Genomic DNA, 17,338 nt, shown 5'->3' on the forward strand with positions numbered 1-17,338 from the left:
TGACTTCCATCTCTTTGTGGCTTTACACTTTTAAAGTTACAAATAATCTGTTTCCATTTATTTAATCCGTTTTTCCATGATGTCTATGAAATTAATCGAAGCATAACCAAACATTGTTTGTGGAATGGTATTTGTTTACCTTTTGCCTGAGCATTTCTTATTAATTCTGTCATTTTGGCTAGTTCAAGGTACTTGCACAACTTTAAATTGCCATTAAGTCATTTTCCAGTATTTTGCTATTAACATTCTAGCCGATGTTGTCACATCAAGAAACACTCTTTTATTTTCATTGTTACTTCAGATTTCTTAAAATTCTGTGTCTTAGCATTTATTTTGGTTCCTCATAGGTCATTGTGTGTGTGTGTGTGTGTTTTATTATTATTTTAACTGTGTCTTTTAAGTCCACCTTGCCCCCTTACAGGATGTCACTTCTACAGATGTGTTACTACAGACCTATGATGAAAAAACTTCGCCGCCACCTGCAGAAACAACAGACACCAAAGTTTTCAAAGCGCCCACAGCTATCTCTTTCAAAGGATATAGACTGCCGGGGAAGTGGGGCTGACAAAGGGGGGAGGAGTTGAATTGCAAGGACATTTTATCACTTTGAACCTCAAGATACATGCGTAAAAATATCACAATTGTCTCAAGATATGCAACTGATACTTAATTAGTTTGTTTTGTATTATGTGTTATTATGTAGGAATGTTGAAATGTGTCTGACAGTGTGTTATTTCCACAAATGGGGGGGGGGGGCTATTTTGTGGCTATTTTTGTGTGTAATTGTTTTTATGTTTAATGTCTTATTCCTTACACCCCAGTGGAGGATTCTCATACATTTTATGCTTTTTTTACAGATCAGGCTATTATGTAGTCCAATGTTTAGAATTAGATAAATTTATGACCACATTTAGTTGTTTCACCTGGCACTCTGCCAACTTCCCTACCCATTTTAAAAATGTGCTAAAACTCACTTTACCAAGGAGAAGCTTCAGGACGGTGTATATGCTTTGGTTTAGCCGGAATAATCCCTTATAGAGTTAAATTGACTTATTTGGAGAAGTGCCCCTTAAGAATGGTTTTGCTTTAACAGATTGGTTTGAAAAGTTGAGAACCATGGGGCAAGATAAATTCAAATTGGACTCAGTTTGAATTGGGCAAGTGTATCCAGGCTGCAAGTAGCTTTTTGGTCCTTAAAGTGCAAGTGAGCAACTTCCCATGACTGCAAGACCAGAGCCTATAATAATAAAATCCCATAGAATGGCCAGGCAAGGACATTTCTCTCCTGACGTGCCCAAACCTGTGCCAGCTGTGGTGAGTGCCAGGCAACATGGTTAATATGAAAGCCCTAAGTGGATTCACCAGGGATTGCTACTACTGTTACACCAGGCCTGTGTGAGACCACAGAAGAGCTACCTTGACACCTGAGAACACAAAAATGGCGGGGGACAAGGCAAACTGCATTTTTTCCTCAGTCAATAGTGGACCTTCCTGCTAAATGTAAAGCATAGACCACTACTGAACAAAATACAACAGGTGTTCCTCTATGCGATATCCTATATCCAGCTATCTGCACTACTATACTTGCAAATGACCTTAAGAGGCATGGCTTGCAAGTCCCCTTCAGGTTTGCACAAACCCACACATCTAGTACGGTAGATACAAAGTTATTATTTAGTGCCTATCTATATAACATACACATACATTGTATTGGTCCGTGTTGCTCCCTCCTTTGCTGCCCTGCTCAACCCACCTCCTTTTCCATTGGGCCTATTCCCACTCACAGGGCACCCCTACCTTCACCGAGATCTAGGGTGCGGAGAAAAGATTTGCAAGTTCTTACAGAACTTTAATGCAAATCTATCTCCGAATGGGGGACTGATACGGAAAGGGGGGGGGGCATGTCTTCTTTACCTTCTTCTTCGCTACAATATATCCATTTATTCCAATTGTCAATGTCAAAAGGGACTAAAATCTATAAAATTCATAGAAAATCAACGGGCCAGTTTGCTCAATTTCTCTAGGACTCCATCACACCTCCCCTGTCCAGCATAATCCCTCAAGCAAGGTGTTAAGACCCTAATCCTGTCAAATCGCTCTGATCAGCCTTTCCTCCAGGCAATGTCAGGTGGCAGACTATGCATATTTGAGACCATTGTTTTCTCATCCCCAGGAATTGTTTATCTGTGCATATCTCCAGCTCTGCATATTCCCCCCTCCCTCCTCCATATGTTAATCTGTGTAACCCAACCTCCCTTTAATATATTCATGATGTAATCTGTGTAACCAAACCTCTCTTTAATGTATTCATGACGTGTTTTGCACTGTATTCTGGGACATGGAGGGAGTTTCAAAAACTCATGTCACCCCTTTCTCACTGTTCAATCTCGCCTTGAACCTGTTGCGCAATAAACTTGGATCTTCTGCAGTTTGCTCCTGTCTACGGCTGAGCTCATTTTCCTCCGCAGGGACCCACGGACTTAGTCCGATGAGCTGGGTGGCAGAGCAGCCTCGCACCCAGATTTTGCCGTAACACCTGGAAGTGTGTTCTGATTTGCGTTCTTTTGGAAGCCTAACATCCGACAGGGCTTCCAGCTGACTGCAGGAGCTTCTTGCAGCCAATCGGAAGCTGCACTTTGGTTTCTGAATGTTTTGGAAATCAAACGGACTTCTGGGACAAGATTCCATTCGACTTTGAAAATACGACTGTATAATAAAGCAATTTCTCAATGCCTTCGATTGTGAGTATAAAAATCCCAGGAATTAATGTTGGGTCTTTCCTTCCCCTCCAATCTATTATAGTTTTCCTTTTGTATCGGTATGATTGATGTTTTTTGCATTATGTCTTTTTAAAAACTGAGCACCTTGAACTGGGCCTTGAAATGAAACAGGTCCTGAGAGCTCTGCAGGGAACCCCAGGCAGAAATCTTCCGAGTTGTCTTCAAGGGCAGCCCCAACACATTGAAATAGTCGCCTGGAGGTTTGCCTCCACCATCGCCGGACGTTCACTTCCACCCATTTGCCCAATCCGTCTTTAATGCAGGGGGCGGGGTGGAGCCTGAGGTTACTGGACTCCCATCAGACCACCTGCTCAGTCCTCAGGGGCAGTGGGAGTCTAGCACCACCGGGGGGGGGGGTGTCCTGACTTCAATGGGGCACTTAGGTTTTTTTTAGGACTGCATCATCCAAGTCCTTCACCGGAAAAGCTCTTCTCGTCCGTCAGGCTGGAGGCTGAGCTTCCCTATAATAAAAGGTATTTTCCCATTGCAGATTTTGGTACACAGGTGTCTGCCCACTTGTGTGCAGCTGCATCTATGAACATACCAGTGTACTGGAAGAAGCAAAGATCACGAGGGTCAAAGCAATGATTCTTCAACATCAACTTTGTTGGACTGGTCACGTTGTGCGCATGCCTGATTATCATCTTCCAAAGCAGCAACTCTATTCTGAACTTAAAAATGGAAAGCATAATGCTGGTGGTCAACAAAAGAGGTTTAAAGACTCTCTCAAGGGAAATCTTTAAAAAATGTAGTATAAACACCAACAATTGGGAAACAGTGGCCTGCGAGCGCTCCAGATGGAGAACAGCCTTGACCAAAGGGGTCATGGGCTTTGAAGATGCTCAAACTCAGGACAAGAGGGGGAAACGTGCCAAGAGGAAGGCACGCTTGGCAATCCCTCACCGTGGTCAACTCCCACCCGGAAACCAGTATCCCCACTGTGGAAGGATGTGTGGATCCAGAATTGGCCTCCACAGTCACTTACGGACTCCTTGTTAAAACCGTGTTTATGGAAGACGATCTTACTCGACTACGAGGAATCGCCAAAGAAGAAGATATGCACAGCATTGGGAAATCACTAAATAATATAATCCATAGCCAGAAATGGAGGGAGAGAGCTAGAAAGTCCTCTTGGCTCTTGAGGAGACCTTCCCCAGAGTCTGAAGGGGATTTCAGTGAGGGCAGAGAAGAGTCCCGCCAGCCCCAGAGCCTCAGTTCGAGTTGTGGATAATTTTGGTACTGTGTATCCTTGGAGACAGCGGCAGAGAGAGCATTTAAAGGGTGCTCTCCCCCCCCCCCTTGTGCGATTTGTACACTTGTATCATTATATGGTATCGCATAATACTATACAGAAGTCGCCTGTTTTGTTACATGGGCTTCTAAATTCAAGCTGAGAGTGGCACCTTGAACACGCTGTGCTGAAGGAAGTGACCCCCTCGCTATCTACCCAGCCGGGGCAAATCTGAACAAGCCCAGAGCCCCCCACCCCCAGTGTGTCCCCCTCTACAGACCCCCCCTTCCCCCAATTGAAAAAGAGAAGGAGGAGCCACTCTTGGTCTTTATTATCACGTACAAAAGCAAAGGCGGCAGATTCATACAGTACTTGGAGAAAGAGGTCCAGGAAGGCAGGCAGGCTGGCCGGCTGGCCTTAGGCGAAGGACGGGGGGAGAGGAGGACCCCCCCCCGGCCTCTGGAGTGCAGGTCCACCTGCCTGCGGAGGCATGAGAAAGGGAGGGGGCGGCTGGCACCACGGCCCGCTGGCTCCGAGGGCAAGAGGCGGCCAGGGACGTTTCCTGCACAGCCCAGCTGGCCCTAAGCCCCGGCAGCACAGGGGGAGTCGTGGGGGGGGGTCCCAAGGACAGGACGTAGCAGGGGGGTCCCTTCGAGCTGGGAGCGTCCCTGCCAAGGAGCACTGCGGACCTCACTGCAGCCACTTTAGCCCCGGGTGGGCCAGCAGCCAGAGCACTGGCGAGGAAGAAAGACCCCAATAAATATGGAGATGGAGGGCAGTGGTGGCGGCAGCACTCTCCCCTCCCCAGGAGAAAGGCATGCAGTCACAGCAGCGCCCCCAAGGTCTGTGGAAAAGCGAGGCCAGCTCAGCAGTCCATGCAGTCTCCCTCGTACCAGGAGGGCTGGGCGCTGTCGGTGCCAAAGTATCTGTCGCCGAAGTTCCCTGAGGAAAGGCAAGCCGCAGGGGTCACCGAGGCAGGCGAGGGAGGAGAACGTCAGCAGAGGCTGCTGGATCAGGCCCAAGGGGGGCACCGAGTCCAGCCTCTTGTTCTCACCAAACGCCCCCAAAGAACCCAGGAATCTAGATGTGGAGGTTCCATGAGAACGTAAGAAAAGTCTGCTGGGATCAGGCCAGTCCAACATCCTGTTCTTACAGCAGCCGACCAGACACCCGTTATGGGAGCAAACCAGCCAGCAAGATCCAAGCACAAGAGTTCTGTCCCCTCCCAGCCCACAAGGGATCTGGCAACACCGCCCATCAGGGAACCGTAGAACTCCCTCCGGGAGCAGCGGCTCCTTTCTCCGACAGGGAACAGAGCCCCCCACCTTGAGCTGGTTCTGCCACTCCACGGAAAGTGGGGGCCGCTCAGGAGCAGGTGATGCCCCTGCCCACCCCCAGCAGAGCTCTTGCTCACCAATGCCTGGAATGATGTGGAACTCCTCGCTGACCCTCTTGTCCACGGCTGTGGTGATGATGCGCACCCGGGGGAAGGCGTAGGCAACCGAGTGGACCCCCATCTCGGCCATCAGCAGGGAGAGCAGGAAGATCCGGTCCTCCTGGACGTCGTGGTCCTGAGGCAGAGAGACACCGAGATGAAAGGGACCCCAGAGGTCCTCTAGACCTGCTGCCTCCAGTGCACAGATGGCAGACATCACTTGGAGGGCGTTGCCAGCAGCCAAGCGGGCCCCAGACGGCGTCTGGCACACACTGCTTTCCACAGGCACACCTCCAAACTTCCTCCTGCCATGGTCTTTTGTGAGATTCCTGCATGGCAGGGGGCTGGACTAGATGACTCAAGGGGCCCCCTGCCAACTCTGATTCTCTGCTGGCAATCATAACCCTCTTCCGGTCGCCTGCCTGCCCTCCCCCAACAACACAGGCAAACAAGGCCTGCTTGTTCCTGGGCCCTGAGCAGCCCCATGCAGGGGTCCCCCCTGCCCCCCACTCCCCTTCGCCAGGGTCTCCCCACACACCAGCAGCACTCGGATGGCCATCATGGCTGCTGCCCCCGTGGAGACCGTGCTGTCCATCAGGATGACGTAGTCCTCGCTGATCTCCTTGGGGAGCCGGAGGTAGTGCAGCTGAAAGAGAGGGGGGGATGGGGCGCAGGTCAGTCTTAGGCGCGGGGAGAGGCGGCCCCTGCCCTCCCGCCAGCCCCCTCCCCTTCGCTACCTCTGGCTCCCCCGTGTTGTGGTTGGTCTGGATGAGGATCTTGCCCAGACGAATGTCCTTGCAGACGGCCGTCAGAGCCTGCTCCATCGTCTCTCCCGCCCGCAGGATGGAGACGCCTGTGATCTGGGAGAGGAGGAAGCAGAGGAACTCGTCTCTGGCGGCCCTCAGGATTGCCCCTGCCCTACGTCCAATGGGGAGAAGCCCACAGCTCGACAGCGCAAGAGCTCAGGCCAAAGACCCAGCAGCTCCTGCAGAGAGGCCCTGGGCATTGGCTGCCGGCCAGAGTCATCTCCCACCCAGCAGAGCCCGAGACCCTTCCGTGCGCGGAGCGTGACTCACCCGCTGCCGATGGAACCGCTTCCCCTCGTAGACCGTCCCTTGCGGCGTCTCGACTGTCACCGGCTGCAAAAGGCCACGGAAGACAAGGGTGGGCGGGAGGCAGGAGAGCCCGGCAGGCTCTTGGGCTTTGCCCGCGAGGGGGAGCTGCCAGCCAGCCAGCCAGCCAGCCAGCCAGCCATCGCGCCCACCCTGGGAGTGGCTGTGCCAGGGGCTCCTGTGGCATGCTGAATCCCAGAACTGGAAGTGGATGGGTCCCCCAAGGGCCATGTAGTCCACCCCTGCCATGCAAGAATGGGAGCAGGAGGCGCACGCACCTTGAGGGGCAGGAAGGAGAGGGCATGCTCAATCAGCAGGCGCATGAGGCGCTTGGAGTAGAAGATGAACTCGTCCCGGGAGGTCTCCTTGTTCCTGAGGGGGAAAGCAGAGGTAGGGGCGGCGGGGGGAGAAGGCAGGATTGGCACAGCGTCAGCCCTAAAAAGGGCCCGTCTTACGGGAGGATCGGCAGCCAAACCGCAAGTTGCGTGACAGCTAGACAGTCCCAGACAGGGGTCTCTAGGGGGGCACCTCCTCTAACCCTTTCTGGCAGGAAGGGGAGCCATAAAAGCAATCTCCACGTCTTCCTGTCACCACACCCCCCTCTTCCTACCTGGGATGGGGAAGGGCGTTTATTTGCTCTCCTCCAGAAAGCAATCTCCAGTTGGATCTGGAGATTTGTGGCGTCTAAGGATTACTGCCTGCCTGATTTTCGTCACTGTAATGTTGAACGCTGGCAAGACTATGACGTGAGTAAACCTTGTATTTTCTTACTTAGTCTGAGTGACTCCTTTTTGTTAAGAGGGAGAAGATAACCCAAGTCTGCCTAAAACATCCTTGGATATCATAGTTGTTCTAAAAAGTTATGCAAGCGTGTCCTAATAGTTTTCAGAGGCGGATAGATAGCGATTTTCAATTCTACTCTAAAAGGTATTTGTGTTCTCACAAGTGAAAGGGTCATTACTTGATTAAAGATCCTCTCCTACTCATCCACCCCACACATCCAACCTCTGCTTCAAAAACCCCATCAAAGGAGGAAGCGCCGATTCCCCCGCCCCCCAACCCAGCCCTCTCAGACCTTGCCACCCCCCCGTACCTGATGATGGTGTGCATCCCGCGGACCTGGGGTGTGCTGTCCAGGACACTGAGGGTCTTTGGCAAGGGCTGTCCCTGGTGGGCCGAGGCCAAGGCTGCTCTGTGCAGGAGGAGGAGGAGGAGGAGGAAGTTGAGAGCTCACCAGCAAGGGGTCGGCTGGCCGGCTACAGGACAGGGGCAGCTGCTCCCCATGCGGGTCAGCCTCGCCTGGCTCACATCCCTCAATGCCCTGACCTGGGGGGAAAGTGGGGCCATCCCAAGGCGCCTCAAAGAGCCCCCCCTTACTGGTCCCACGCTAGAGAATTCTTGGATAATCCCCCTGCCACTGGAAGTCCAAGTTCCCAGCCCCTCCACCCCATGCCAGCGCTAGAATTTCTCCAGGCGCATTTTGCACCTGGCTATTGGCTGCTTGCGACCGAGTGAAGATGCCCAGGCACCAGGATGCCGCCTGACATCACCACTGCCTGGAGGTGCCTGCCTGGGGAATCTTGGGTCTGGACTGTTTTCACACTCTAGCAACACATCCTGCAGAATTCTACCAGCTATATTTTATCTGCACAATGAGAATGAATTTCAGGAACCAAAGACATATTGAAAAATACAACTTTCAAGCCGCCTGGTCCCCAAATGGCAACTAGACATTCAGTTTTGGCAACCGCAACTTTAGTTTACGGAGCCTTTTGGCGCCAAGCAGGCAACGGGGGCTGCCCTCGTCTCCCTGCAGGGAGGGGGCTCCTTGCCACACCGCACTACTCTGCCAGAGGGCGAAGGCTCCCGCTTGCCCCCCATCCCTGGGGTCCTCGCCCAGAAGAGTCAGGCGCACTTTGTCCCACTTCCTCTCCACCAGCTCCGCTCTGCCCTGCCCCTCCTCTCCCCCCACCCCGCCCCACTCAAAACCGAGCACAAGACACAGGGGAGGGGCGGGAGGCGCAGCGGGGAAGAGCCAAAGGAGACCAAGTGTCCTCACATATGCCAGCGCAGCTTCCTCTGGTGAAGACGCCCAGGCCCAGCAGGGAGGGAAGGAAGAGAGACAGACAGACAGACAGACAGACAGACAGGGTGTTAGGGAGGAGGGCAACGAGGGCAGCGGCTTCCTGGCAGGTGCAGGGGGTGGCAGGAGAGGGAGAGGAGGAGGAGTGCCCCACCAGACCCAGGCGGGCGAGGGGGCAGCTGACATCTCCCCCTGCACCCCACTGCAGTAAGGCCCAGAGCAGCTCCTCCCTCTCTCTCCCCCCTCCAGCAGCCAGGAAGGACAAGGCAAGGCAGGGGGGAACGTTGTTCAGGCAGCTGCAGGTCGCTTTGGGTTGCTTTGGGCGAGATAAAGCGACTAACAAATTTAGCCAACAAACAGGTAATCGTACGTAGAATCTAGTCCAGTCCCCTGCAATGCAGGGTCCACACAGATGCTGCCACCAGGCAAGCAGGGAGGGGGGTTGGCGAAGCAGAAGCGCCCCAAAGAGGGCTGGAGCTCCCCCAGGAATGCAGAGGGGAAGCCCATCAGCAGCCCCACCAAAGACAAGCAGGGGGAGGGGACTTGCCAGAGGTGGCAGCCCAACCCAGCATGCTCCCCGAGGGAACCAGCCAGAAAGGCCTGGCAGCACAATGCAGCCCCAGTAAGTGGTGGGTCTAGCCCCCTCCCCAGACAACCTGCACCCCCTCCTTGCCTTCTCCCCCCCCCCGGCTGCAGGGCCCAGCCCTCCCCCCTGCTCCCTTGCTGGCTGGCTTGCTGAGTGGCTGGGAAAGCACCAGGAAGGGGTTTTTTTTGGGGGGGGGGAGCGGGGGTCCAAGCTCTGCTCCTTCAGGGCCGCCGTCATACCTGACCGTGATTTCGCGCTGAGCGGTGGCAGGAGTGGCCCACGGCGGGAGGCAGCAGAGTCATTACGGGGGGCGGGGCGGGGGGAGGTGGAGAGAAACACAGAACAGCCGTCACTGCACACCCCCAGCTCTGCCCCCCAGGCTTCCCACCTCCCAGGCCCAGTCACTGGGGGGCAGCCCAGCGCGGGACTGAGCCTCGTTCACGGGGCACCTGCCCAGGGTCCGGGACAGGCCGAGACCAGAGGGTCACCCAGTGAGGAGAGCAGGACAGACTGAGGTGCCAAGAAGCAGGTGATGAGCAGAAGGAAGAGTGACCGCATGGGGTTGTGGACCACCCTGCAGCAGTGGGGACAGGACCCCATGCCCACCCATGCTGCCCCAAAGGGCCCCCCCCGACCTCCTCACCTTCTCCAGCTGGCTGTGCACATGCTGGACGATCAGATCCAGAGCCACAAAGTTCTCCCCACCTGGAGAAACAGCAAAGGGGAGGAGAGGAGCCTGTCAGAAAGACTTTGGCAGGGAGGGCAGAGTTGGTGCTCTGGCACTTCCTCCTCTGGGAAGCCGAACGCCAGGAGAGCCAAGGGAGATAAAAGAAAATGACTCCTTCCCACAGGGCAGAGTTAGGCTATGGAACTCCCTTCCACAGGAGGCAGCGATGGCCACCAACCTAGACAGCTTTAAAAGAGGAGAGGCCCTGGACACCAGCTTAGACCATGCTTCCAAGTGGTGTGAAGCAATGGAGAAATGGCTAAAGGTCCATCTCTTGAGGGGAGAGAGGTCGGCTCCTTTGCCCACGTGGCATCTTGGCCCGGCCCCTTCTCCTTCCCGGGATGCCAGGACATCATGAGTCCTGCTTCCACAATCCCAAGATGCTTTGCAGACGGGCTCCTAAATATTCTGAAAAGCCTACAGTGACCTTCTGGCCCCTGCTGGCCGCACCAGAGGGTCCTGCCCAGTACACGAACCGGTTCTGTTTGGCTCAGATATTAGATCAATCCTTTGTGAAGCTCCCAGAGATTTTTCAGGTCTCCTATGATTGGGGGCGGGGGGGAGAGAATGGTTTTGTAAAGTATTGCGGTATCCAACTGGCAGATACTTTATATACTGCAGTTGAGAGCTCTCTCCTTTACAGCATAGTTATCTCCCCACTGCAGGTACAGAGAGTGGCCCAGGGGCTCATCCCGCCCGGCATTCTGTTCTCCCAGGGGCCAGACATGGGCCTTTGAGATGCCCACACGCAGGAGATGAGAGTGACCGCCCCCTCAACAGGATCTCCAGCCAAGGTGTATTCAGGGGCAGGGGATTTCTGTTCCACAGCCAACTCATCTAGGTGCCACCGAGAGCCTGACCTGCCCCCCCATGCCTTTGCCTGATCCTCATTTGGAGCCACCCCAGTTGGAGGCCTCCCTCAACACGCCTTGCAGAAACCTAGCAGAGGCTTAATTCTGAATGCCACCTTCAAGGTCTGAGCGGTAGCAGCTGCAAACTGGGATTGGTGACTCCCGTGCAAAGAGCCAAGAGTGGGGAGGAGTGCAGCAGCCAGCCTGAACACAGAGGGAGAAATATCCTGCCCACCCAGCACCTCCCCCCTTTCCAGAGGAATCTCCCAGCGTCCCCCAACACCCTCCCGGGACACAGGAAACAAAGCCGCCTCCTGCGCAGACCCCGTGGGCCTCCACCCTCACCTCGCGGCACCACAATGTCCGCCGCCTGCATGGTGGGCTCAATGTACTGCTCAAAGGCTGGCTTCACAAACTTGCTGTACTGCTTGATGACGCCGGCCACTTCTCGCCCGCGCTCCATGATGTCCCTCTTCAGGCGCCGCACCAGCCGAATGTCCGAGTCGGTGTCCACAAAGACCTTCATGTCCAGGAGCTGCAGGAGTCACGAGGAAGAGGGCGGGAGGCTCAGGCCTCTGTGGGGAGGCCTCCCCCTCTGACCAGCCCCAATGTGGGTCCTGGGGAGGCAGCCTCCTGCAAGGGGCTCCCACAAACGAGACTCGTTTGGGATACAAACACCAGAAGAGACCCCGACCCAGCTCCTCTCCCGCCACGGGGAGCCCCTGCCTGGAACACCCCCCCCCCCTTTCCATACCTGTAGGAGCTCCTTATTGGCAAATGCCAGGATCCCTTCAAACACAATCACATTGGCCCCATAGATGGTTTTCTGCAGAGGGAGGAGGAAGGATGCATCAGACCAACCGGGGAGCACCCAGCACCCATAAGAACCTCAGAAGAGCCTGCTGGATCAGACCAAATGGGGGCCCATTGACTGCAGCATCCTGTTCGCACAGTGACAACGGATGCCTGAGGGAAACCCACAAGCAGCCCATGGCCCTCCCCTCTGTGAATTTGTCCCACCCTCTTTTCAAGCCACCCAGGAGATGGTCAGCTAGCTTCTTGCAGGCTAGAAGGCAACCTCTCCCGCCCAAGAGAGCCCAGACTCAGTCCCACCAGCCTGCCTCCTGGGCCTAGCTGTCCCACATACATCTGGGTCCCAGAGGTGCAAAGAGCCCCCACAGGGAAAGTCACACACGGGAGTGTGCACATTCCTCACCCCTACAGACACAGACACAAAAAGAGTTGCCGCACCATCCTCAGGGGAGATATTCGTTGAAAGGGGTGGGCAGCCTCTGCTACCGATTTCAAAATAAAAGCGGCTCTGCATCCTTGACAGATCCGTCCTCTGCTCTCAAACCCCCACCGCTCACCCACCCCCAGAAGATATCCCTACAACACCAACAGACAAAGCCTGTTCTGTGTTCTCTTCGGGGATCTCAGGGTGCTGAGCATTTACCCTCCCGCTGAGAACTCAATAATATGCTGTCCATCCAACCAAAAAAAGCAACATTCTGCCCACCGGAATCTCCTCTTCTACCAGTTTAACACACACCCCTCCAGCTCCAGCCAGGATCTACGGACACCCACAATGAACTATAATTCACCACAGCCACTTGGATTTTATCATCGTATTTTGACTTTAGTCATATGCCACCTTGGAAGGATTTGTATCCTCAAAGGCAGGAAATAAATAAATCACCCTAGATCAGTGAAAGGAGAAAGGGGCAATGCCAGGATGACGCTCGCACATAGAGGAGTCTTCCCGGAGGCTGCAGCCCAGAAGAAGAGCTCCCTTCCTCACCCTGAGTGGGCTTCAGAAGCAACACAAAGTCTGGGAATTCAGAGCAGCGTTTTGTAGCTGGGCCCAAGCAGGGCTGCAGCAGTGGCCTGTTGTCTCTTTCACAGGCTGACAGAGGCAACAGCACAGACACAGATGGGGGACATAGCTGTAAGGAACCAGAGCACCTTGGCGGCGCCTCGGGGACACCACCCACCTGCAGAGCTGTCTTTTGATTCAAAACAGCCCTGACTGCAGAAACGCTGCTTCTGCTCCCTGCTTCCCCTTGCAAATTGACTTCCGATTCAGGTAAACGCAAGCAAACTGCGCCACTCCTTGCAGCTGTGGAATACAGCGCAGTCCCTTTGTGGCTCCCGCCCAGCCTCACGGACAGCTCCTTGGGCTTTGAGGGAATGACGCAGCAAAGACTGAGGGAGGGGGCCTCAGTTCCCTCTTCCCAGTCTCGCCCCACCTACCCACTCCTTGCTCCGGCTGTGCGTGGTGAAGTCGTAGACGGGCACTTTGACACTCTTGCCCTCCTTGAGCTTCCGTAAGACGCTGATCAGCAGGTCAAAGTCAAAGGCATCGGGGTGGTCAAAGTTGTACTCGTTGCAGGCAGCCAGCTGCTGCTGGTCCTTGTTCAGCACCTGGGAGAGCACGGGGGGGGGGAGGGGCGGATCAGAGAGGCAGAGGGGACCCCCCCATCAGATCTGGGCAGGAGACCCCACCCACCTTGTAGAAGCTGTCCATGGAGAGCAGCACCACCCAAGGCACATCCAGGGCTTCGATGATCTTGTTGGCCACCGTGGTCTTGCCCGAGGCACTTCCACCACACAAGCCTGAGAGAGAGAGGGAGGACCGTGAGGCAACCCATCCCCAAGATACCGGGACCCTTCAGCCGAGGGGCCCACCTGCAGAGGGCAAGCCAAGAGGCTCTGGTGGCCTTGCTGGGTGGGGGGATGATCCAAGGCCAGCTCTTCTGCGGCACAAGAGCCACATCTCAGCCCAAGGCAAGAGGGAGAGAGCTGCACCCACAGAACCACAGAACTGTAGTGTTAGAAGGACCCTCAAGGGTCATCTAGCCCAACCCTCTGCAATGCAGGAGGCACCTTTCCCACCCAAGGAAAGGGCGTTCTGAAGTCGTCTGTGCCACTGTCAGGACGCAATCGGGTGACTCAGCAGGCAAGAGGGAACCAAGGGAGGGGGGACCCCTGAAAAGAGCTCCCCCTCCCCCCCCCACCCTGCAGGCAGCGCTGGGTGGGGTCCCCCATCCCTCCAGCCTCTCCCCCGCCTGCACCGTTTGTCCTCGGGCGGCCCCAATCCCACCTCCCCCTGCAGAAGGCGCCCCCGCAACAGACGGCGCCCCAAAGCCCAGCAGGTGCTGCAATTGCGAGGGCGGCCCGAAGAGCAGACGGCCCGCTCGGGCTTGGCAGCCCCCTCCTGCCGTCTCCGTGGGCGCCGGACGCCTGGGTCCCTCCCCCCGCTCACCGATGACGAAGGCCTCCTTGAAGGGGGTGCCGGTCTCGTTGTACCAGGGCGGCCGGCCGGCCGTGTAGATGGTGCGCTTGCTGGTCCGCAGCAGCGGCGGCTCCGTCTTGGACTGGCTCGTGGTCCGTTTCCGCGGCGAGAGCGACGGCGTCAGCGGCGGGCGGCACCCCAGGCTGTCCAGGGCGGGGGCTCCGCTGCGCCGGAAGGAGAAGAAGGGCGCCTCTGAGCATGGGCAGCCGGCGGCGTGCCTCTGAGCACGGGCAGAGCGCCCTGGGCCCCGCCGCCCCCGCCCGCCCGCCCCTCGCCCGCCTCACCTGCTGCCGAGCCGCCCTCCCGCCCGAGCCGCCTCCTCAGCCGCCATCTTGGCCGCCTCGCGCCGCTCTGCCAGCGCCGGCAGCCGCAAAGCCTGCCGGGAGGCGCGCAGGGCGACGTAGCGAACGTCATCGGCGGCGCCCGCTCTTCCTCCCTCCGCGAAACTACCATTCCCGTCAGGCACCGCGCGCACGGAGAGAACAGAGGCCAGAAAGGGGAGAGCGGCCCTCGCGCGGGCGAATGGGGCAATTCCGGGCTCCCGTCGGAGTGTCGGGCTGGAGAGGGGAGTGTGGCCTAATGGTTAGACTGCCGGTATTGGGTCTGGGGGAGATCAGGGTTCGAAGCCCCCCCACTCGGCCGTTATTGTTTTTCTCTTATTGATTTAATGTGTATGCCGCCCTTCCCTCGAAGATCCCAGGGCGGCTCACAAGAGAAAAGCTCCTGGGCCCGTCCTCGTCTTCCCTCTCAGCCTGACCTCCCTTTGCAGGGGGGCTGCGAGGATCAAAGGAGGGCGAGGACCTGGGAGATCAGGGTTCGAATCCCCGTCACTGAGAGAGAGACCTGGCCATTGAAACTGGGCAGGCGGGGTATTACTTTTGTTGGTTATCATAGAATGCATGCTATACCGCCAGGGCGGCATAGAAAATTAATAATAATAATAATAATAATAATAATAATAATAATAATAATAGGGATTAACTGAGGAGAGGGGGAACCGTGTGACCACCTCCAGCTCCAAGGACATAAAAGGAATGAATGAATGAATGAATGAAGCTGCTGAGAGATTCCCGACCCAGTCGGCGATTCCCGACCCAGGGGAGGAAAACCGGTCTCCTGCTTACACCGCCCCCCCAAAAAAGTGCTCGGCGCTGGGCGAGGCTCCTTCTTCAAGGCGCGTCCAGGAAGTCTGCCTTGCCTTTGACTTCTTTGTTCCTTGTAGGGCGACGCTGCTTCCCGCCATGGAAGGAAGGCTGTCTCCGCTTCGCAGCAAGGCCTTCTTGGCGGTGGCCCCTCTCCGCTGCTCGCTCACTTCCTTGTATCTCCCGCACGACCTTCTCGTTCTGCCGGGCGCTGACGCAGAGAGATCCCGTGCTCCAAGGCTGGGAGGGGGTGCATCTGGCGGCCCTCTCGGGTGTGCTATGCCAGAGGGCCCGCCACACCCAGGGATCTCCTTAAACCCTCATTTGTGATCCTTATAATATAGCATATATGTCTCATGTATAAACAAAAAAAATTCCTTCCAGTAGCACCTTAAAGACCAACTAAGTTAGTTCTTGGTATGAGCTTTCGTGTGCATGCACACTTCTTCTGTTTTGACTATGGCAGACCAACACGGCTACCTATCTGTAACATATCTCATGTATAGTTGCTGTTGTTGCTGCTGCTGCTGCTGCTGCTGCTGTTGTTGTTGTTGTTGTTGTTGTTGTTATTATTATTATTATTATTTAGATGTCTTCTTGGCATTACTTGTGGAAATGTCTTAGAGCGACTCGCAGTTACCACAGAAAGACTAAAACCAATCAAAACAAAACCGCATCTAGATAAATAAAAGGCAGGTATCGTCATGTATCTATGTATACTGATGCATTTGGTATGTATCATGTAGCATAACTTCATTGTACGATCATTTCTTTTGTTTCGGTTTTTCCTCTCTGGAAGCGTGCATCATATTTAAATTTCTTATCATAATGTTTCATCTTTGATCAGATGGTTTGTAATTGGATACTTTTTGGTGGGGGAAGAAGCTGCCTTTGGCACCAGGCATCCCCCCTGGACGGGGGCAGAGACCCCCCCCCCTTTCTCTTTTTGGCCCTTCCTCTCTCCCTTCCTCTTTCGCAAGGGGGCGCGCGCTTCGTGGCTGAAGGAGGCCTTAGCCTCACCTACCTCGCAAGGTTGTTGTGAAAGAAAAGTGTACATACAGGTAAGTATAGAATGAAATGATTTCTAGTGCCTTTTTCTTGGTCTGCATTTTGGTTTTACGCGTTGGCGCAGCGGAGGAGGAAAAATGGCAGGTCGAGGGTATGTGGCTGCGAAATCTTGTCCCAGGACAGCCCTGTAAGGTAGTCCGCTGACAGGATTGCAGTTCGGAGATGGCATTAGACTCTCCCGTCACGAAGAAAGCCGCCCGAAACACTGCTCCCTTTGCAGCGCACGGGCGTCTCCTTAAAGTGCCCCCCCCCCCGCAAGCTCAGGGGAGAGCTCCTCCTCGTGCGGGCCAGGAATGGGTTAAGTCGCAGGAACAAGCGAGCAGAAATAAATGGAGAATGCGACGGAGAAAGGGCAACGCTGTAGGAACCTGCGCATTTTAACGTTGCTGAAATCACCAGATTGTTCAGGGTCCTGAAATAAAGAGCTCCGAAAAGACCTTTCCAAACTGAGCGAACGGGCGTTAAAGAGTCCAAAGCAATTCAGTATAAACAAGTGTAAAGTGATGCATGTCGGAGTAAAAAAAAATGTATTAATTAAATTTAATATGCTTAATTTCACCTCTCCAGAGTCTGACCTGGCCGTGGGTGGAGAGGAAAGACACTTGCTTAGCAGCTGTGAAAAAGGCCAGCGCGGAAAGGAATTGGAAATCAGATATTGTGCTAACAACGCTCTTTATACGAGTCTATGATGTGCACACGCTGGGGTGCTGTGGGCGGTTCTGGTCGCCTCACTTCAAAGAGGATATTGGAGACCAGGAAAACTCAGAAAAGAGCGGTCAAAATGTTCGAGGGGATCATGGAGAGATTCGCCGCGTTTGGGACTTTTTAGCTTAGGGAAAAGGGGAGTCAGAGGCGACATGATAGGGGTTTATCAGATCCTGCAGTGTGAAAAAGCGTGTAGCCAGGATTTTTCTTAGGGGGAGCAGAACCGGCTTGATTGGTCAGTTAGTTAAGTATTTCTATGGTTTTACTTGATGGGGGGGGGCCAGATGCCCCCATGTTGGTGGGTTTGGATCTGGAGAGAGCCC

General features: G+C 54.9%; 1 protein-coding gene and 1 long non-coding RNA gene across 2 annotated transcripts; one reads left to right on the forward strand and one right to left on the reverse strand.

Moving 5' to 3' along the window:
* Nucleotides 1-2,568: 2,568 nt before the first annotated feature.
* Nucleotides 2,569-7,324, forward strand: LOC310842202. The gene is made up of 2 exons (XR_014562993.1): nucleotides 2,569-2,741; nucleotides 3,271-7,324. It is a non-coding gene; the product is annotated as an uncharacterized lncRNA (long non-coding RNA).
* On the reverse strand, nucleotides 4,322-14,482 carry LOC310841871 (uridine-cytidine kinase-like 1). The gene is made up of 15 exons (XM_083733494.1): nucleotides 14,385-14,482; nucleotides 14,071-14,264; nucleotides 13,315-13,421; nucleotides 13,059-13,229; nucleotides 11,560-11,631; nucleotides 11,151-11,340; nucleotides 9,871-9,932; nucleotides 9,467-9,483; nucleotides 7,652-7,750; nucleotides 6,837-6,930; nucleotides 6,523-6,585; nucleotides 6,184-6,306; nucleotides 5,985-6,092; nucleotides 5,426-5,582; nucleotides 4,322-4,953 (listed from the first exon to the last, which is right to left on the reverse strand). The coding sequence occupies exons 1-15, from the start codon at nucleotides 14,429-14,431 to the stop codon at nucleotides 4,877-4,879; spliced, it is 1,581 nt and encodes a 526-aa protein (XP_083589620.1). The 5' UTR covers nucleotides 14,432-14,482; the 3' UTR covers nucleotides 4,322-4,876.
* Nucleotides 14,483-17,338: the final 2,856 nt, after the last annotated feature.

This window comes from Podarcis gaigeae (assembly GCF_964106915.1).
Source record: "Podarcis gaigeae genome assembly, chromosome: 3".
Taxonomy (NCBI): Eukaryota; Metazoa; Chordata; class Lepidosauria; order Squamata; family Lacertidae; genus Podarcis; species Podarcis gaigeae.